Source organism: Arvicanthis niloticus, chromosome 21 (genome assembly GCF_011762505.2).
Source record: "Arvicanthis niloticus isolate mArvNil1 chromosome 21, mArvNil1.pat.X, whole genome shotgun sequence".
Classification (NCBI taxonomy): domain Eukaryota; kingdom Metazoa; phylum Chordata; class Mammalia; order Rodentia; family Muridae; genus Arvicanthis; species Arvicanthis niloticus.
The window spans coordinates 8694407-8716448 of NC_047678.1; the positions used below are offsets into that span (position 1 = coordinate 8694407).

Sequence of the window (22042 nt, forward strand, 5' to 3'; positions counted from 1 at the left end):
CCATTAGATTGTGGAGACTAACCAATAATCCTGGCAGAAGCCTGCAGTATTTGGTGGATACCATGGGACCTCATTGGCGTGTGTGTGTGTGTGTGTGTGTGTGTGTGTACACTACAAGTTTGAGGGATCCTTGGGCAAGTGTGAAGGGGAACCCTACCTTGTGACATCTTTCAATTTGAAAATTTGGATGTTATTTTAATGTATTATTCTTTAAAACTTTAAAAAGCTCCTAACAACTTGGGATTATTTTGATCATAATTGTGTAGCACTTGGTTATTAAAATATATTAGACTTCTGTGAATTGGCTACTGTCATTACAACTAGACTTAAGATCTGATCCCACCCCACCCCTATGCCACCATGCTGAAGAACTGAGTGCAGCTGACTGGCAGGGCAGCCTCTGACCAACTTATTCCAGAAGAGAGGCTTTGGCCAGAATATTGCCATTTAGCCAACATTAGAAAAGGATATCAGTTTGTTTTTCATAGTGTCTTTCAAATGATGCAACTGGTTTTCGACAAAGAAAACTGAATTTCTTCTTAGGGAAAAAGTTTCTCTTCCAACTAAAATGATGCAAATGTAAATGTGTTTAAAAAGGAAAAGAGTTTATGACTCAACTTTTTAAAACTTACACTGGTATAATTGTGAAGGTAATTTAAATAATTTAAGAGGAAGCTTTCTTCATACTGGAATTTCTTATATTAAAAAATGGTCAGTGTGTGTGTGGGGGGGGGTTTTACTTCTGAAAACAATCCAGTAAGTTCTGGCAGATTGAAGTCAGAGCACATTAGAAAAATAATCCTCTGACATAGTTTTTTTCCTTAGAAACAAATTACCTAAAGTAATTTTCAAAATCTATGAGTGCTTTCAATAAAAACAAATTTTTTTCACAACAAATGAAATTTATTAGACCTTGGCTCTAAAATACATTGAGATGGCTTTAATTTGCAATACTGTGAACTCGCTGTTTCTCTTCAGGTAAAGCAGATAAGCACAGTGCAGTAGCCATAGCAGGTACCACTGATGGAGGACAGTTAGGACCAGGCAGTGGACATCGGTGCTGCCTTACAAATGGCTAATGGTGTTCTTTGGCGATGATAAGCAATAACCATTTGAGGTACAGATTTTACCATGTTTAAGTCTTGTATGTTTTAGGAAGCATTGAACAACAGCATGTCAAGAAAAGCAGGGTGGGGTTTTAGGAAAACAGATTACGTCCTGGCTTTGCCGAGGAGCTGTGGGTCAGGTTAGACCTTGGCCTCTTATTTTCATTCTTGAAGAAGAGAAAAGCAATAGTTTGTTGCATAGTATAAGAGTCCTTTCAGTTATAGAATTATTTTGATTAAAAGGGGGAAGGATGAAAATCTGATTTTCTTAGTTATGATCACTGTGTGTCAGATGAGTGAATTAGAGGTATTTGTGGGAGTTTGGATTATTAGAAATTAGGAGACAAAAAAAAATGTGAAAGCAGAGCATTTCATACACCTGGAACTCCAGCACTTGGGAGGTTAAGCAAAAAGGACCACACGCTGAGGGACCTGAGGCTACTAGGAAGGGGAGCACCACCTTGTAACATCTTGGACATTTTGAATATGTTATCTTAGTTTGTTATTCTTTAAAACTTTTTAAAGCTACTAACAACTTGCTGAGGGGATTATTTTGACTATAACTGTGTAGCACTTGTGTGGTTATTAAAATATATTAAACTTTTATGAGTTGGCTGCTATCCTGAAAAATATACCTGAAAAAAATTTTCTGAGTTTTAACTCTAATAATTGTAATATATGTACATAAGAAAATCTTAATGTATTTTCCTCATTTTGGTGACTTTATGCTTATTACAATATAGGTATAGTTATAGACTGACAGACTCATAATAGATAATAAAATCTCTTTGGGGTGTTAATATTTGTACTTTATAGAATATAACTAGTAAATTAAGTTTTCTTTATATGAATTTAGAATATGACATCTCAGACAAAACTAAGTGTAAGTGCTCTTAGGATAAGAACCTGTAGTAGAACCTGTGCTGTGCATTCTCAGAGTCCACAGAGTCCAGAACTTGGGAGAAGTAGTCAGGAAATAAACTTAGCAAGATACTGGGAGGGGGATGCACATATGTATGTGTGCATGCACATGTGTACACACACACACATCTATCTAGAGAAATGGGCTGATGGTCTCCGCTAAAATGACTTACATGAAAGAAATGCCTTCCATGTCATAGCCCCATTTTTATTCTTGGACATAGTTTAACAACATAGTTAACCAATAAAAATGACTCGATGTTCTCTTTCATGTTATAGTATTCTTTTTTACTTATTTATATGAGTACACTGTAGCTATCTTCAGACACACCAGAAGAGGGCATCAGCTGGTTATAAGCCACCATGTGGTTGCTGGGAATTGAACTCAGGACCTCTGGAAGAGCAGTCAGTGCTCTTAACCATTGAGCCATCTCTCCAGCCCAATGTTACAGTATTCTTATCTGACTTTTTCCTTTCCAATACAGACTGTCATGAAGGAAAGAGAGTCTTAAATGGTAAGTCATATAAATTGCTACATAGAATTGTCTGGAGTATTGAAAAAAAAAATTTTTTAAAATGCAAAAGCTGCTGTTGCTTAGCCAAACTTAAGGGATTTACCTGGACATTATGGGCTCCTTATTTTAACTATTCCTTTTAAAATAGTTGCTTCCATGAAATCTCTGAGCCCAATGCATAAATGCTCATAGTGACTAAGACAGGGCTAAGGGGGTCTCTTTGGCATGTGAGCTCACCTCTGGTGCTAGGACAGATTCCAGTAGCTCATTATTCTAGGCTGCTCCTTGACTGAGCAGTACGGACATCCTCGTGGTTGGCACTGCCTCCTTCGCACCCATATGTGGTGTGGACAATACTGATTCAGGAGATGCGTGGGGGTTCTCTGAATTGTGTTATTTTTTGTACCTGTAGATCAGATGTTTTTCCTTCCCTGTTTACAAAACAAAATTATAGAGTTAGCAAGCTAGGTTTTCAGTAGAATTACCTTCTTTTTAAGAGAGAAAATAGTCTGTAATTTGCCATTCCAATGTTTGACATTGTTATGGTATAAGACTGCAGTAAATGGAAGGCTGATCTTGAGCTCCATCTGATGGTTGACTCTTTTGGGATGCTACAGAAGTAATCCTCCCTCTTGCCACCACATGTGGCTTTCAGCATCTTTACTTCAGTGCACTATATTTAACGTTTCAATTAAAGAGAGCCTTAAATGTGAAACATAGCATGCTCCATTGTGGAGCCAATACATGTTCTGACTTGGATCCTATATAGCAGTGAGGTGCATATGTATCTGTTTTTGTGTACGTATCTATGTACAAATGTATATATTTGTATTTTGTAACTGTTTCTATATTTGACTCAGCTAAGTCTATATGGTAATTCTATATTTGCAAATGTAATGTGCCTGCTTTTTGTGTCATTATTTCAACAGCTGATTAAAATCCTGAGTGGGATAGATGAGTTTTGTTGTGCAGTAGGGCCCAGATCCCTTAAACTGACTTGTCATTTTGTCAGCTAGCACTGTTGGGAGGGAAAGTGTTCTTTTGGACCACCTTACTTTCACGCTGCTCTAACTTGGGCTTGCTCCGTGTTCCCAGAAGGATATCATGTAAGATTTGTTTTATGGTTTCTTCTCATACATGTTGAAGTCAAGATAGATTCTGGTAAGTTTGGCATTGCACTCTTCTCATAAGCTGTATCTCTGTGCTGCTCTCTTGATTTTTAAAAGGTATCTGAGATTGATCTCCTTTTTGCTGTGGTAGGTTTGACTCATTAGAACTGTAATGTGTATAAGGGTAGACAAAAAGGCCAGACCAAAGGCACCATGTCTTATGATCCCTTCTCTATATAGTAAATAGTGCCATTAACGCATACCCATCAATTTAAAACTAGTCTGGAATCATAAGTCACAGTGGTGACTCCCACTGGGAGAGAACAAGCTTTTGGAAAGCACATAAAGAATGTACTGGTGACAAGGGTCTCTGTGCCTTATGAAAATGAATTTAGTAGCACATTTATTACTTATGTTCTTTATGTGTGTATGTTAAAACGAGCCAAGTGTGATGTAGATAAATTACTGTTTTCTTTTGTTTTTGTGAAGGCATGCTTCCAAAGAGCCAAGTACCAGACACACTGCCCAGGGAAGGCCCTAGCTCTCCCAGGTACGCACTCTTTTTACATTTCAAACTGAGAGCAGTTCCAGCAAACCCACAAACAGGATAGGAAAGAACCAGAGTTGGATTACTGCTTCCTGCCAGTCAGTCTTGCTTGGCGCACAAAGCAACTGGAGTACCTCATTTATCAGATGCAGGGGCAGAGGGAGCCAGTCCATGAACAGATTTTAAGCAACCAAAGTTGGATCCATTTTAAATACTTTAAAACACTGTCTTTTTTTTTCCTGATGATAAAATATATGTTCAAGGTAGAAAGTTTAGAAAACATAGAAACAGGAAAAACAGTTGTAACCCCATTAACCTTAGACATAGATGCCTAACACCGTGCCTTACTGATTTATGTACTACCTTTCCACACTATATTACGGTCACAGGCTTGCCTGTGAGCAGTATCTGTTGTTAGTATTCTGTGAAAGCATTTTTTTTCCTTTTGTATTTGATCACATAACCATGCTACCATTTATCTTAGTATTCAATCTTTATATATCTATTATTGGTGGTGTTTTTAAAAGAAAAAATTTTAATGGAAATGCTGACCAATTAATACCAAATGTTTGTTCACAGTGCCTTAGATGCCCTTGGCTTCTTTTTTGGTTTTTTTTGTTATTCTTTTCCCCTCCACTGGTCTTTGCTGCTCTAACAGAAGCACCTTGCTATACATAGGGTTAAATAAGTTTGTGGTCAGTTTTGTTAAGGGACTAAGAATGCCTCGTGTGGCTGTCTTTACATAGGTGATCAGTATTGACTGGATCGGCTTTACCTTAACTTTCATTACTGACCCATTACCTTGGAGAATGAATTTCCTTTAAAAATTATATGTGTGCACATGTGCCACAGTGTATGTGTGAAGGTTTTGACAACCTTGGGCATGGATCCTCACCTTCTACCTTGTTTGAGACAAGATCTTTTTTTCTCTGTCCTTTGTTGCTACATGTGCCAAAGGCAACTGGCCTGTGAACTTTTAGAGATTCTCCTGCCTCCACCTTCTACCTTGCCACAGGAAAACTGGGATTACAGATGTGCAGTCCCGCATCAGGCTTTATGTGGGCTGTTCAGATTTGAACTCATGTCCTCACATTTATTCGGCAAGCATTTTCACCACTGAGCCATCTTCCCAGCTCAAGAATGAATTTCTTTAGTAGTGATATTTTCATTATAGAGAGGAAAGGTGATAAGCATGCAGATTACTTCATGCTCCTTAACAATACATGTACGTATTCTGTAATTACTCTGAAAGATTTTAGTAGAAAAATATATAGCCTTTATTTTGCCCATTTTGGTGGTTTTATTCAAACACATGGAATTATAGATATTTAAATTTGTCAGTAGCTGTCAGCTATATGATGACACCTGCAACGTCTGAAGACCACTTAGAAAAGAGTTTACCTGGAGAAATATATTTCTCACTGTGGATTTTAAACATTGATTGACTTCATGTGTTCTTGCACATCATTCTGAGTATTTTTCACTCTTACTGTCTTACAGCTATGATTGGTTCCAAACAGAGTCTTCAGTCACCGTTGTTATATACACCAAACAAAAGGTAAGCATCTATAGAAAACAAATAGTAAGAATCAGCCGGTTTATTTATATAAGGCCCTTTTCTATACTCTTTTCTTGTATTAACCTATTCGTTCTCTACAACAACCCCAAGGTAGAAAGCACTGTTCTCCCATTTTACAAAGAAGGATTTATTTCTGTTTGGAACTTAGGTATTCTGGCTCCCGCCTGGCAGATATGCCGTGTAACCTTTAAACCTACAAAGGCATTGTGTGTGCCTTCCAGTTAACTTCGCCATAAGATTACTCTTCTGAGATTAGAAAGATTACGCTGCTGAAACTTACTATGCTTGATGGCCTTAATATGTCAGTGGCCTTCAGGTGCCCCTGTGTAACAAAGGTTAGGGAGCTCATTCATTTATGGGGTCTTTGAGTGGCACCTCTTCTATATGAGGCATTAGATGTTTTCAGCCACATAGTCTAACACCTGCTAAGCTTCCATTTGAGCCTTGTGGATCTAAAGGCAATCTAAAGAAAATCCCTGGAATTTTCAAGAATTCAAGCTACTTGTATAGAAGTGCAGAGCCTCATCTGGGCAGGGGCCTCCTCTCTCCTGGAGAGGGGATTTGAACACTGAGCTGGAATGGCCACCCTCTCTGCCTGATAACAGCTGAGTTGGCTCAACACACCACTAGTCCTACTTCTCCCTCTAGCTCGTTCCCTCATCCCACAGTCTAAAACCAAGAGGGTAGGCCCAGAGAAGCTGGGATCTGCTCTGCACTAATTCCCATGGGGTTTGAAGTGCGGTGACCAAGGAAAGGGGAGACAGACTACTAAAGGATTGTGTCGTCAGTGCGTGTGTAAGTAGTAAGTGCCACACACTTCCCTAAGTCTACATAGAAACTGGAGACATCGATGGCGTTCCCTAAGTAACTTATCATAGCTGAGGTTAATAGGTTGTGCACTTCTCCAGCATCACACAGTAGTGGGAAAACTAAAATGAAAGGAGATAAAGATTTTGACTTCTGGGTCATATTTTTATTTTTTGCTACATTGTTTCTCAAAAAAAAAATATTCTTGAGCAACTACTAGATGCTCTACAGATAGTCTCAAGGGATCATGACTTCAAGACAAGGGCCATGGTGGATACTGAACAGAGCACATGTCTGCTTAGTGCTAGTCCCACCTTTGTAGAGTTACGATGTTCAGAGATTTGCCTTGGATGAGAAGGAGATGAGAACCAGGAGTCATACTTACGTTGCTGGAGATCTGTAAAGCAGTACATGAGAGCACCACAAATGGGGTGTTGGGGTCAGTACTCATGCTTTAATCTTTCTGTCTGTTCTTCCTCTAAAGAAGATCAGTTTAGACTCAGTAATCGTTGACCTCCAGGATGACTCCTTGAGAGCAGAAGCAGTCCTCAAGGGTCAGTCTTACCTTATACATATTGGTGAGTACCTCATTCTTATTCATGGCGGGAACAGCCTGCTTCCTTTCACTATGGCAACAGCATGCTCTGCAGTCAAGAATGGTGGGGTAGTTTATTTGCTATGGTTGCTTTGGGTTGTCATTTCTGATCCTTTTACAGTTACTATTTTTCTTCATGCTAATAAAACTGAAAGCATGATCCCCTTTCCAAGTTTAAGCAATCAGAAGTCTAATGTGCTGTCTATTGCATGACAGAGCTGATTGCTTTAAACAATCCGATGTAATCAGAATCCTTCATAAAAGTCTGTCATACTCAACTTCTATAAATAAGTCCCTGGAAACCTTTGGTCACTATCTGAGCATTCCTTACTGGGATGCCCAGTTCTTGCCAGGTCTGCCACAGGAGGTCAAAGGCAGAGACCAAACGACCTGGACTGCAAGTTCATATTGTATCCCTCAGTTGCCCATCTCCTCACAGACCGAGATATAAGCCTTGTTGATTTTAGTCTGTCAGAAGCAACAAGTCAGCACTGAAGTCTGGAACCAAAGATACCAAATGTTGGATCTGTTTCTCACTTATAAGGAGTTTGAGTCCAGTATTTCATTGTTTTCTCTTCTTATGCCTATGACATATTTCTAGTTGGAAAATAGATATGACACAGATAAAAATATCCCCAAACAAGAGCAGATATATATTAGTGTTTTAAAATAAATTGTGTTTGTGTATCGGTGCTTGATGTGTAAGTACCATGACATAACATGTATGGCAGTTAAAATTTTGTGGATTGGGTCTTCTCCTTTCTACCCTTACATGGGTTCCAGGAAAGGAACTCAGGTTGTCAGGCTTGCAAGCACCATTGCAGGATATCTGATCATGCGGTGAACCCGAGACTGAGTACTAGGAAAGCCTGTCTCTGGTTATGGTGTGGCTCAGCCCTAGCACATGCCTTTAATCCAAGAGTGTTGCAGGATATTTGATCACACTGTGAGACTATGTACTGAAAAATCTTGTTTCTGGTTGTGGTGTGGCTCAACCCTAGCACACGCCTTTAATCCCAACAATGAAGGTAAAGTTAGTTTGTAGTAGGAAGCACCTATGTTTAAAAGTGATGTCTAATTGCGTGGTAGACAAATTGAAAAATCAAAGAAAGCTTTGACAGGATATGCCCAGCTCTTATGAGATGAAAGCTATGTGAGGGAGCAGTGAGGGGAGGAGGGGAGGCAGTTTCACTGGAAGAGTTTTACAGAGACGGGTTGAAGAGAGAGAACAAGCTAGACAAGGTGAAGACAGAATGAGCCAAAAAATGAAAAGGAGCAAGAAAATTAGAAAAGATTGCCAGAGTTAGTTTGAGGCCAAGCAGAGCAATTCAGTAGAAGCTGAGGGAAACCAGATTGAATCAGTCAGCATGGAGAAGACTTTTGAGCCTGAATAGCTGAGTTGACCAGCCAGCCAGACTCCAGAAAGAGCTAGAAAGCAAGTCTTAGGCAGAAAACATTCCTTAGTTAACAGAAAGAGATAAGGAAAAGTGGTAGAACTATAAGTAATTTGGCACATTCATTTTCTTGTAGTCTCTCATTTTTCTAGTCCTGAGCATTTTGAAATAGTACAATAAAAAAGATCTCACAGATATAAGACTGATTTTTGTGAATTGAATTTTAGTGGTAATGAAAACTTTTTTTTTTTTTTTAAATATAATCTCAGGACTAAGCCATGAAGTTCAAGAAAATTTTTCTGGTAAGTACAAAAAAACAGAAACAAATTATGCATATAAATGTATAGACACACACACAAACACACACACACTCATAGGAAGAAAGAAAGCCAGGTCTTTAGCTTATTTTTCTTACATATATTTATTTTCATGTCATAAAATACATTTATTTTAAGGTACACTTGGGTTTCTGTTTTTTCCTATTTTCTTTTTCCTTAGTCTTCTTGTCTCTTTATTTTTTCCCCTTTTTCTCTCCCTTAAAAGTATTTTTGTCTCTTTTCTGTGATTCTTTGCCCTGCTCCTCACATGCAGCTCACAGGCACACAGACAGGAACACTTGTCACAGAACCGTGGTCAGGCGATTGCCGGGTTCACAGTGTGGAAGAATAGACAGCCAGCTGCTGGACAGAAGGACAGTTTGTGTGTTACAACTCTGAAAGCATGTTCACCTCATCAGACTTAAGTTAGGACCTACAAGTCCATGTTTATTATTGGCCGCGCATGTGGAGCTGTTCTAGTCACTGAGAAGGGAAGATTGCATCTAGAAGGTGTTCAGTGATCAGAGACCCCCATGGACCCTCATGTACTTCCTAGGTGCTGATTCTCCTGAGTCTGTCCATATGTTTTTAGGCTCAGTGTTGCTCTAAATTCACATATATAGACTTCTGAGCTTTAACTAAAAATATGAAAAGGGAATACTTAAAATTTGGTTTTGTGGGTCCATTCAGTGTGATGTGTGTTTTAAGCTGTTGGCTAGATCTGTGTCCATGATTGTATCTGTGCCCCTTTGAAAACCACACATACAATATCTGGCCTTGATAAGTTAGTTTGTGTTAGTATTCTGTCTAAACTCTACCTCCACAGTTACCTGGCAATAGCCAGGTATGCTCCTCTCCACAGTTACCTGGCAACCGCCAGGTAGGCCTGGTCCACTATAAAAGGGGCTGCTTGCCCCCTCCTCACTCTCTTAATCTCTTACTCTCTTACCCTCTCTCTCTCTTACTCTCTTGCCTCTCTCCCCCCTCTTCTTCTCTCTCCACGTGGTCATGGCCGGCCTCTCTACTTCTCTACGTCTGCTTCTCTCTCTCTCTCTCTCTCTCTCTCTCTCTCTCTCTCTCTCTCTCTCTCTCTCTCTTTGCCTCCACTACCCTCGTGGCTCCCCTCCCCATGCCCTCAATAAACTCTATTCTATACTATACCGGTGTGTGGCTGGTCCCTCACAGGAAGAGATGCCTCTACATGGGCCCGCTGAGGCATCCCCTTCCTCATACCTCTCCACACACCCACAGAATATACTCTCTTTATCTTTTTATCTTTTTATAAACACTTCAGTTTGAAAGAAGCTAGTCTGAATAAAAAATAAACCGATTTAACATCAGATAAAATAAAAACCAATTTTACTAAGTGAACAAAATCTTATTTTTTTTATTAATTAACATCATTATGTAATAGCAGCATACAGTGTAACTGTATGAAAAAGGTTGGTTTAAAATAAAATCTCACATTTAATGTTAGTGAAACAAATGGGATTTTTCTTCATTTCAGTACGGGTTATTGAAAATGTTGGAAAAATAGAGATTGTCCTACAAAAGAAAGAAAATGTTTCTTGGAAACATCTTGGTGATCCCCTGGAGAAACACGATTCCTTTATTCCAAAGAAAGATGCAGGTATGCAGTAGTCTCCATCCTCATGGTTTCTTTTAAAAGTTTTTATTAGTTTGTTTGTTCGTTCGTTTGGGGTGTGTGTGTGTCTGTGTGTGTGTGTGTGTGTGTGTGTGTGTGTTGTGAAATATACACACAGTGGCCTGCATGTGGAAGTCAGACAGTTTGCAGGAGCTGGTTCTCTTTGCCATTAAGTCCTGGGGATCAAATGCAGGTTGTCAGGTTTGGCTGCAAGCGCTTTTACCCACTAAACTACCCCAGTAGCCCATCTTTTTAAAAAAATAATGGATGTGGTTCCAGTGGTTGGTTTCTTTTTTCCTCTCTGTGACCTGTCTGTCTCACAGTCTTGTCTGTCTTTTGTTTTGATGTTTCATACCAGATGCTGTCTTTGATACTTCTGATTCTCAAGTGTCTGCTCATGTTTCAGCTGATTAGCAGCTGTGCATGAAGGGCTGGACTTGTTACCAGTGCATTCCCTGTACAGTTGAGTGTTTTCTCTGAGGAGAAGTCTGATGCTAGAATTTGCGAGCCTCTAGAGGGAACAGTATTCATATTCTCTCTCTCTCTGTCTGTCTTTTGGAAGCTTTGTGTATAAAGAAGCTGCAGTTCTCTAAATGTGACTTAGCCTTATCCTTCTCTTTCCCCTGTTTTTGTTTTTCAGTGTTTTCTTTTGTATTTCCTTTCTTTTTCTAGAATACTATTTTAGTTAGTTAAGATACTGTAATGACTGCTAACCATGTGTTTTATTTTAGTTGTGGGATTTTTAATTCCATCCATAGAATTAGCAGGATTAGATACTTCTGAAGCCTCTCTTCTTGGCCTGTGTGACCATCCTTGTGTCTATGTGTATCTTAGCTTTTCTTTTCTTCAAAGGGCAGCACTCCTACTGGAAAGGGACACCTATTGTCCTTAGTGTAATTTAAGTAACTCACAGACCCTGTGCAGCTTCTCGAGAGAGCTAGTGTGTGCCGTCTTCTTGAGATTTGAGAGGGCCCATTGCATGGTTTGCTAAGTAGTAGAGAGCTTAAGTGGGGTGGCAAAGCGTCTGAGACTTTTAAACACACTTAGCCAGAAACTTCCATTTTGCCTTGATTCTAATGTTAGAGGTGACAGGTTCTGCTAGCCTGGAGGTATTAAAGGGGTTTTCTGTTTAAAAAGTGCCAGTCTGGGAAGGGGGCTGGAGAGATGGCTCAGTTAGGAGCATTGACTGCTCTTCCAGAGATCCTGATTTCAATTCCCAGCAACCACACAGTAGCTCACAACCATCTGTAATGGGATCCAATCCTCTTTTTAAAGAAAAACAAATGCCAGTCTGTTGCTGCTTAGATTTCTGGTTTAGACTTCCACTCTCTCAGGTCTGCTGCGTCAGCTGTTTGCCTGCCTCAGGGATTCCCAGGACTTATGATCCTTATCTCTCCTATTCTCTCCTTGGAGATGTTTGCCATAAACAATCAAGCATACGTGTATAGCCTATTGCAGCCGTTCAGTGGGTTCAGGTGGTAGCTCCTTGTATTCAGCTAACCATCTTTTAATATTTGAAGTTATTGCAAGCTATGGAAAGCCAAATTAAGTTTGCTACTCTAATGGCTCAATATAGAACACTTCTCTGATCATTAAAAATATGTGGGAATTTCTCCCCACCAACCACTTACCTAGTGACACCAACTGGGTAGCCTATAGTCTAGATTAGTTCTGATACTAAGTGAAGCTGGTGCAGGCCCCACTGTTTAAGGGCTCCATCCCACAAAACCCTCCCAAACTACAAGTGCCCATTGTAGATCCCAGGTTCTGTACCTTTAACTGACATCAGAGTTTTCATTTACCTAACCGATTTAAAAAAAAAAAAAAAAAGTGCCAGAGTGATTCACAGAATTCAGACAAGGATTTATATTCTTCTGTTTATTTTAAAGGATACAGAGGCTTGTAAGAAGAGCTGTGGAGCTTCTATGCCTTCTACAGCTCTGCTCCCAATCTCTGGGCACCCATATGTGCCCAGCACTCTTTTTAAGCTTTCTAAGCTCTATCTCAGGGGGTTCCTGTAGAGACTTCATTACATAAGCATGATGTACTATGTCATTGGCCATGGTTGATCAGTTCAGCATTCAGTCACCCATCCAGAGTCAGTGCAGAATCTATTAAGAGTCACCTCTTTGGAACAAAGAGTTCTATCTCGAAGGACATTCCAAGAGATTTGGAGTTGTGTTTCAGACATACCTATCACTAGGAAATTACAAAGACTTCCAGAACTAGAGTTGAACTCCAACTTCTTATGGTTCTTCTTATGGCTGTAGGGGCTCCATGTCAGAAACTGGAGGCAAAGGCCAGTGTCTTTTTATTAGTAGTATTCCTCAATTATAAACATACATTTGTAAGTAAGTTGTCTAATTTTGAATGATGTCATGTGTTGAAGGCTGATACAGCCACCATGCTATGAAACAGAAGCAGACATTATATCCCAAGGAAGGAAGGAGAGAAAGAAGGAAGGAAGGAAGGAAGGAAGGAAGGAAGGAAGGAAGGAAGGAGAGCATATACAAGAATAAGATAAAATAAACTCTTATAAGAAATAAGCCAACAAGGGTAAGTTGTGTAGTCCAAACACAGCGCATCTGAAGGGAGCCTCGAGTGAACAGACAAATGCATTTGATCTTAAATGACTACCTGGAAAAGGTAGACGTAAGTCTTCGGAGGACTTTTGATGGAGAGCTGTACATCATCACCGGCTGTTCTGGACCAGCCGTTGTACAGGTTGTAGAGGAAACAAAATGTGAGCAACATTTGGGGATATTTAAACATTTGACCTTGCCATAGCGGGAGGTCTGATGTGACCCTTGTGGTATAAGGTAGGAAGAGAACATGACATGGTGACCTGGTCTGATCCAGCAAACTAGTAATCAGTCACTGCAAGTAAAAAGAGCTACTAAGAGGATGAAGCCTGTTTCCCAGGATTATCTGGCTACCTAGTGATTGAAAAGGTCTCACCAGCCAGATACAAGCCTAGTCAAAATCACTGAAAACCAAGGCTGGCCTCTGGAGATGAATGGCATTGAACTGTTTTCCCTGTAATTTCCTGAGGTGTTCTGTGAGCTCTTTAATCCCTGCTATAAGTTTCCGTTAGTCCTGAGCCACCATTAAAAAAAGAAAGCTTCAATTAAAAAAAAAAAAAAGAAGAGGGAGAGAGAAAGAAGGAGGGAGGGAGGGAGGGAGGGAGGGAGGGAGGGAGGGAAGGAAGGAAGGAAGGAAGGAAGGAAGGAAGGAAGGAAGGAAGGAAGGAGGAAAATTAGGCAAGAAAGCTTCAGCCATGTTCTTGCATGACACTAAGCTGGGTAAGGTGCACAGTAGATTTACTGCTTTGGAATTAGTTCGGTACTTAGGTGACCATTTTCTTTGACAAATGAGCAAAGACAATTTCTGCTATTGCCTTTCCCTTCCTTAAATCATGATCTAAATTGTAGTGGAGCTGAATTCTTATCTTATGAATGTATCATTGACTTTGCTGTCAGTCCATCTTGCCTTTACAAGGCAACCACTATATGGTTCCTAGATTTTTGTTATGTATTAATTAAAATTATTGACTTTTTATGATTAGTATATTTCTTAGGTAAATAATCATGTAAGTTAAAAATCTATAGTACAATGTGTTCTCATGTCAAATCTTTATGGCCAGCAAAGATTCAGATGTAGTCAGACACATGAATCAGAGAAGGAACAGTATTCCATTATTCACCGTTACTCCAATGCAGCTGTTAATAGTTTCAACTGACTGCATTCTCCCAGAATGAAGATTATGAATGAGTGGTTGTATGTATGTGTACGTGTATGTATATGTATGTGAGCATATACATGGACACTTGAACAATTTTATTTATGTAATAGCAAGTTTTATTGATTTGCTTTTTTCTGCAATAAAGATCTGTCAATAAACAACCCATAAAATTGGTAGTAAGCAAAAATATTTTTAATTATGTCATAATTTTGATATGTCAACAGCACTGTGAGCCTGTAGATTAACCTATGCATGTGTGTGTGCATGTATGCACAAACACACATACCTTAAATTCAGGTTGAACTATATGAAATTGCTGATATTTTCATATAGTTATATGCTGATATTTTCATAGAGTTCATATAGTTTCAACAGGGTTTCTTAATGGCGGACACATGTGTATGCCATGGAGTGTACACCTGTGAAGATGCTTGCTAGAACAATGTTTGCTAGAACTTGGTGAGCAGTCATGTCTCTCAGGCCTGGACCCTGTACTTCTGCCAGCCCTTGCCTAATCATCCATGGTTTTCTACCGCCTTGAAAAATGTTCATACTTACTAGAAATGAATACATTCTGTGATACATTTGTTTCACCATGTTTTACTGTCTGAGTTATCTGCTCAGCTTAGCTGGTGAAAGCTATTCTTTGCAAGGTTACTTGGATATGCTTTTGGATCTTGCTAGCCTGTTTTCCTTTCTATGAGAACTGCCTGAATATGAAATCAGCATAATTCAAACTGATGAGGCATTGTGTAAGTTAGAATTGTGTAAGTTGTTACAGTGTGAAACAAGATTAAACAGTTCGGACTAAAAGGACTTAAGCACTCTAGTATAGTGGTGTTGGCATGGAAGGACTCATATTCGTGACAGTCCTGTTACAGAGTTCTGCTTCTGAGGTTCTGTTAAATCAAGCCATCCAGAAAGCCCCACCCATCCACCCCATAGTTTAAGGCCAGTATTTAAATATAAAGCCATAACTGAAGTAATCAGTTCTCATCCATCCATTTGCAGTAGTAAAACATTTTAGTAGGCTTCAGGAGTATTTTTTAAGACCTCATTTATCACTGCCATTTAGAAACCAGACAGGTATATTTTTTAAACAATACTAGTTAAAAAACAAAGAGGACTCAATTTAATGATGCTAATTTTTAAATCATATATGAAGATTTTTCATTCTTGAACACTGTTTTTCATCATGTTTTATCCCATGTGTTAATTGGCTTGTGCCTATAACACTCGTCATTCTTTGTGCTTAAAGATGCACTGTGATTAGATTCTTATGGTTGTGAGAGATTTGGTGTAATGTACTGCCTCTGTACCACTACAGGAAGTTACATGAAGACTTTTCAAAATCAGTGGAAAGGCTGATAATTAACAGCAGAATATTTCATAAAGTGTATGTAAAGACTTCAACCTTTGTTTCTTCAGTATGCAATAACATGCTAACGGCTTCGTGAATGAGCTATTTTATCAGTCTCCAGATTCTAATGAGCATTCATGACATGTTAATAGTGAAGATGAAGAAAGAAAAGAGGGCAGACTTGGGCGGTAGCCCACAGGTCGTGCTCTGAGGAGCTAAAGAATGCTGGCCTGGAGCCCACTGGGCTTTATGAAGTCATGTGTTTGCAAGATTTTTTTTTTTTTTTTAAAAACTATTTATTTATTTATTATATGTAAGTACACTGTCACTGTCTTCAGACACACCAGAAGAGGGCATCAGATCTCATTACAGATGGTTGTGAGCCACCATGTGGTTGCTGGGATTTGAACTCATGACCTCTGGAAGAGCAGTCAGTGCTCTTAACCACTGAGCCATCTCACCAGCCCGTGTTTGCAAGATTGAACACAGAACTATTACATGTGACAGTTTTTGTCTGATGTATAATTTTTGACTATTTAGACATACAGCATCTGAGCCATTGGTTGTATTTTCTATTTGGGTCAAGAAAGGCCTAGAGGAGTGGCTCCCAGCCTTCTTCATGCTATGACCCTTTAATACAGCTCCTTATGTTGTGGTGGCCCCCAAACATAGGATTATTTTCTTTGCTACTTCATAACTAATTTCACTGCCATTATGAATTGTAGTCTAAATAACTGTGTTTTCTGATCATCTTATGTGGATCTTTCTAACCCCAAAGAGGTTGATACCCATAGGTTGAGAGCCACTGGTCTAGAGAAAGGGATAAAGAGACAGTTGGAACTCTCATTTTACCTGCTGGTGAGCTTTGTCATTTGAATCTGCCATTAGTCCAGAACTAGCTAGGCCTTCCAGGATGACTTTAGAGTAATATCCCTAGATGTAACCAGACCCAAGCAGATTTCCTGGTGCTACAGTTAGGTGACAGTACACAAACACGTACCTCCTGAGTTACCAGGGTAACAGGTAGAAAGATTGGATGACAGGGTCTTTGGGAGCCACAGGAAAATAAGAACTTGATGTAATTGTGGCCAAAATTAGTTCTGAAAGTTGTATATGAATTCTGGTTTTCTATTAACCATTGATTGTTTTTGTTTGGTGGCTTTCGCTTCCTGTGAGCTGGAGTAAATCTTTCTATACCAAGTTAAATACTATTATATGAGAGAGAGGGAGAGAGAGAAATAATAATCGGGATGAAGGTTCTACTGATCAGCTCTATTTCTGTAAATACCATCTTCTGGGAGAGGAGACGAATGTGGAGCAGTCTTTAGGGGTAAACTATACTCAAAAGAGAATTTATAAATGACAGTGCTTTTAGAATTCCTCTAACAAGTCTTTAATGTTAATTGTTTTGTGCAGTATAAAGTATTTTAGAAGCATTGCTATTAAAATGTTTTCAGTATTTATAGAAATACTCAATTTCTTTTACTGAAATCAGTGTATGCCATAAACCCATTGCCTTTAGCTGTCACTTCACAAAAAGTTATTTTTGTTTAATAATTTAGACAGTTAAGATGTTTTATTATTCAGATGCATATGCAATTCATACATATAAGCATAGACATAATACATATTTTTTTTCTTTTATCAGAGTGTGTTGCTAAGCCTGTTTAACAGTGATAATATTGTTAAATTCCAAGTATTCGGCTTTCAAAACTTTTTCACTGGAAAAGAAAAACTTTACAATGTTTATCAAATACTTTTCACCTATAAACTTAATACCACTGTAACTATAAAGCTTAAAATAGTTACCTACAAAGTAAATTTAGTGTCTTGAGACCGTTTTTAAACAGGTATGAAGAAATAATACTTGTTTTATTAATTTATAATACTATTAATTTTTTTCAAATTATAGATATGTTTGTATATTTATAAAAAATCTTAGAAAATGAAATAGAAAGTAGTCTTGTACAGTTAATGAGTTTTAGAACTGTTAGGCATTTTAGTGAAGTTGAAGTTGTAAAAGAACAGAGACGGAACTCTCCGTGGGCTTACACTTAGTGACCTTCTTGCACTGCCTTCCAGGCTTGTACTACAGACGGTGCCAGTTAATTTCCAAGGAAGATGTTACTCATGATACGAGGCTTTTCTATCTGATGCTGCCTCCAAGTACTCACCTTCAGGTGCCAGTTGGGCAACATGTTTACCTCAAGCTCAGTGTCACAGGTAAGGGGAATGGTGGCTCGGGTGGGGTTGGACAGTTACTGGCCATTCTGGGCACCTGGCTTTAATGTCAGGAAGCTTCTGGGTTTATGGATGGGAGTAAATGTCGGACTGTGTCTGTGTTGTTGAACACATGGAGCAGCTTGCCTCAGGTGGGAAGGAGGGAGTATCACAGAGAGTCCACTAGAAATAGACATGTGCCATTGGTATCTCCTAGGGGCTGCCACCGTTTGTGAGACTGAACCAATAAGACTCAGAATGAGTGGGTGACGGTACTTAGTTCCCTTTCATATGCTACTAGTACGCAAAGCTCAAAACTATGTTCCTTACTGTGTGAGTGCCTTTCCCCCCTTATTTCATCCTAAATTTCATCTGCTTGTTTAAATTGCCCCATTCTTACTCATAGCCACTGTTATCTTGGGCTCATGAAGCTGCAGAATCCTTACCTCAGCCTGTGTTGCAGTGCTCCATCTTGTAGGCCCCCTTCTGAGATTTGGTAGAGGTGGTGTTCTGTGAGAGCACTGCAGTCACTTCTCTTCATCTCCACTGACACCAGGTCACTGTGCGTGAGCTGCTGGCTTCCTTAGCATAATTTTTAACCAATATGTTTTAGGTTCCATATAATTAGACCCATGTATAAAATTTTGGTCTTTCAAATATTTGGTGACTTTTTTCCTCTGGAATCTGGTAAAATTTGTATCACATACTTTCATTTTGCTTTTAAAAAATAATGACATCCCATGAGATAATAGGATTATTGTTCCTTTCATTCTGCTGCCAAAATAATAATTTTAGAACATTAAAACAATTCAAAATATATAAAATTAAAGGTGAGATGTCTCCTTTCTTTCCCTAGTGATTGCATTGGTGACCACCTACTGTTGCTAAATATAATTGGAATTTTCTGGAAATTATTATTTTTCATGGAAAAATTTTGATGTCACTTTATTGTAGCCCATTACAAAGCGCATACACTTATCTAGATTCATTGTTATAGACCATACTTAATAAATAATAAAAAAGGCTTTATATAATGGTTAACCATTGGTTTGTTAAAATTATCGTCTTGAGATATATGTAAATGTAAATAAAACATGGCTGTGGAACATCTCACTAGAGGTGTGTGTACATTAGTTTTGTGCGCACGCTAATAACATCCAAAGATTTGTATTTTTATCTTTATTAAGAGCTTTTAAATGTTATACTTTTCTTTGTTTTGATCTTTTTTCCAGGTGCAGAAATAGTAAAGCCATATACACCCGTGTCTGATTCCTTACTCTCAGATTTTAAAGAACCAGTTCTTTCCCCAAATAAATACATCTACTTTTTGATCAAAATCTATCCTGCTGGACTCTTCACACCAGAGCTTGACCAACTTCAGATTGGTTAGTAATGTTGCATTTATAGCCTTGTTTGTGCTAAAGACTAGATAGCAACCCTCTCTTATCTCCGAGTGGGAGTCTGTTCAGTGTGTCAGCAGTGACGTCATCCTCTTTGTCTTGTGCATGTCCTCACCTTTATCATTTGCAGCATCTCTGTTCATCTCTGCCCTTCCCTGGAGACTCGCTCATTCCCTGAATCCAGTCAGCCATAACGTTTGATGTCATCTTTCCTCCCATCCCCTAAAAGCAAGCCTTCTTCCTTTCTGCTTTGCCCTCTAACCAGTCTCTCACATGGCTCTAACTGGTGTCTTTCTCTTCATCTGCAATTTCCAGTAACTTCTCCAAGCTTCTCTAAAGATAGACTTTTGTTGCTCCGCAGTGTTGAAGCCTCTTGGCAGACCTGCTTTAGCTGGGCTGACCACGTCCCCACAAGGCTTACACGGACCTGATAGGCTCTCTAGCTTCTGTGCTCCTTGAAACCCCAGTTTGTTATCCTGTCTTAGGCTCCTGTGATGCCCATCAGCCCTGCCTTTGCTATATTCCTTCCTGTAAAGACTCAGTGAAATGGCACTTTCATCAGTGAAATGATGAAGCCCCCTTCTCCTCTGAATCGCTTAATAACAGTTACTCATGCTCTGTGATAAGGGTTATAAGCACACAGTTTGTTTGTAAGACTGGCACTTACAGGTGGAAGCTGTCTTGTTTGCCTTATTTCTAGAACCTAGCATGACAGTTGGCATATACTAGGCTATCAGGAAATGGACCTTGAAAGACTGGGTAACACATTATAATGTCTCTGAAGACTCAAAAACTGTCCTTTTTGTTTCTAATCCTTTCTCATTTTCTCCATCTCATTTTGATTTTTTTTCCTCTCTTAATGGCAGAAATGTCCTTCCTCTATCTGCATCAGCATCAGGTCTCTCTCACTGGGGCAACAGGGTGGCCTCTCACTGAAGTCTTTATATTACTTCCGAAGTTTACTTAGACATCCACCTATAGTATGCTTGTCCCTTAAACTACCGTTACTATCCTGTGGTGAAAAACATAGGAAATGATAAGCACCCAAACATATTACAATACAGTATTTGAAATAAGTTTAAAATAATGAACAGGTTTGGTTTTTTTATTTTTCAAGTTACATTGGAGATTTCTGAATGTAGTCCTGGTGGCAGTGTTTTTATGAGAGAGGTATGTACTCTCTGTCAGCCAGTCACCACAGAAACTAGGCACTCATTTTACAACTGCCCAAGTACAGCTGGTTTCTGGTCTTGCAGTTTTCCTAGGAATTAAACTCATAATGGCTCATCTTGTTTGCGTTGGTCTGTCTTTTCAATTATTACTAGAGAAGTTTATAACACTTCCCAGTGTAAGGCTTTAGAATACATTTGTTTTGAATTTCTCTCCTGTTAACTTGACCCTGTGGTTACTACCCAGTGTATAAATAGCAAGTGTCTGTTGTCTCGTGACCTTGTATTAATTACTCGCCTGGCATAGCTGGTGTCTAACGACTGCCTCTGCAGCTCCTCTCCTACTGCAGAGGTGGCTGTGGCAGTCGCAGGTCTACCCTGTCGCTCCCAGTGCTCTGTCCTGTTTCCCTTCTAAGTTTCTTGTTTCGTTTGGTTTTTGATTTTGTTTATTTTGTTTATTTCTTTAGGAGATTTTCTTTCTGTAAGTGGTCCTGAGGGCAATTTTAAAGTATCCAAACTCCAGGAAGTAGAAGATCTTTTTTTATTGGCAGCCGGAACAGGCTTCACACCAATGGTTACCGTACTGAATTACGCTTTAACTCACATAGCCTGTCTCAGGTATGTTCCCTTGTTTCTGGCTACTGTTATTTGGGAGGTTTTGAGTGCAAGGCATCCATCATACATGAACTGCTCACTGAGGTTGAATGGCCTCGCTAGTGCTGCCCAACTGATGGTCTGCCATTCTCTGTCCTCCTCACCTACTCAGGACTTAGTGCTTAGCTCTCCTTTCATGCTTTCATAAAAAGCATTCACCAGGTTCACTTCGAACATTTCCACTTGTGCATATTTTAAATGTCATAGTGACTAACATAATATGAGCTTTTCTTTTTTTTTTTTCTTTTAAGGAAAGTGAAGTTGATGTTCTTCAACAAAACAGAGGATGATATAATTTGGAGATGTCAGCTAGAGAAATTGGCATTAAAAGATAAAAGGTATTGCACCTGTTAACTCAAATTTAAGTGTTTGTACATAGTGTAATGAGGATAGCTGAAGCACAGTTGAATATCATGGTGTTTCTCAGGTCCTCTAGTAAGCTCTACCTGTGTGCTGTCCAGGAGAGGGATGTCACATTGTTCAGCAAACTGGCTTCATTTTTAGTTGATTGAATTAATGAATATTGATAGCCCTATTGCTGGTTTTCTTCTTACACTGGTATTATCAATAGAAAACAAATCTTTTCAACATGAACTCAGGAGAAAGAGTAGCACAGCAAGAGCCTATGTCATTAAAAAGAACAATAGTGAGCAGTCAGCTGAAAGCAGTGCAAATTCAAGAATACTGAGCTAGATGGGTTACCATACTTTCTAGAACATTTCTGTAGTCATTTATTTCTAAGATTGCCAGGACTTTCTAAGTTGCATAGAATATCTGAGGTGATTACTTATGTTCATATAGTCTCATCAAAATAAAATGTCCAGTCCTTGAAAAGCCTGAAGACTCTTAGATGCCACCCTTTCTAAGGTCTTGCACATGGGTCCTGGACTGTCAGTAATAAAGGGCTCTTTCCTCTGCTCTCTGTTAGTTCCCACATCCTTTCTCCTTCAGTGAGTAGCTCA

At 39.1% G+C, this 22042-nt stretch overlaps 1 protein-coding gene across 2 annotated transcripts in view; it reads left to right on the plus strand.

Annotated features, from left to right (window-relative positions):
- Cyb5r4 (cytochrome b5 reductase 4) overlaps positions 1-22042 on the plus strand; it is a 50276-nt gene that overhangs the window by 15104 nt on the left and 13130 nt on the right. Inside the window, exons 5-14 of one of the 2 annotated variants that reach the window (XM_034484314.2) lie at positions 2513-2542; positions 4141-4201; positions 5699-5756; positions 7069-7162; positions 8843-8875; positions 10398-10520; positions 17720-17860; positions 19090-19242; positions 20894-21044; positions 21332-21418. In XM_034484314.2, the coding sequence (XP_034340205.1) occupies positions 2513-2542; positions 4141-4201; positions 5699-5756; positions 7069-7162; positions 8843-8875; positions 10398-10520; positions 17720-17860; positions 19090-19242; positions 20894-21044; positions 21332-21418 (931 nt within the window). The remainder of the gene's footprint in view (positions 1-2512; positions 2543-4140; positions 4202-5698; positions 5757-7068; positions 7163-8842; positions 8876-10397; positions 10521-17719; positions 17861-19089; positions 19243-20893; positions 21045-21331; positions 21419-22042) is intronic. The other variant, XM_034484315.2, reaches the window with a different exon arrangement.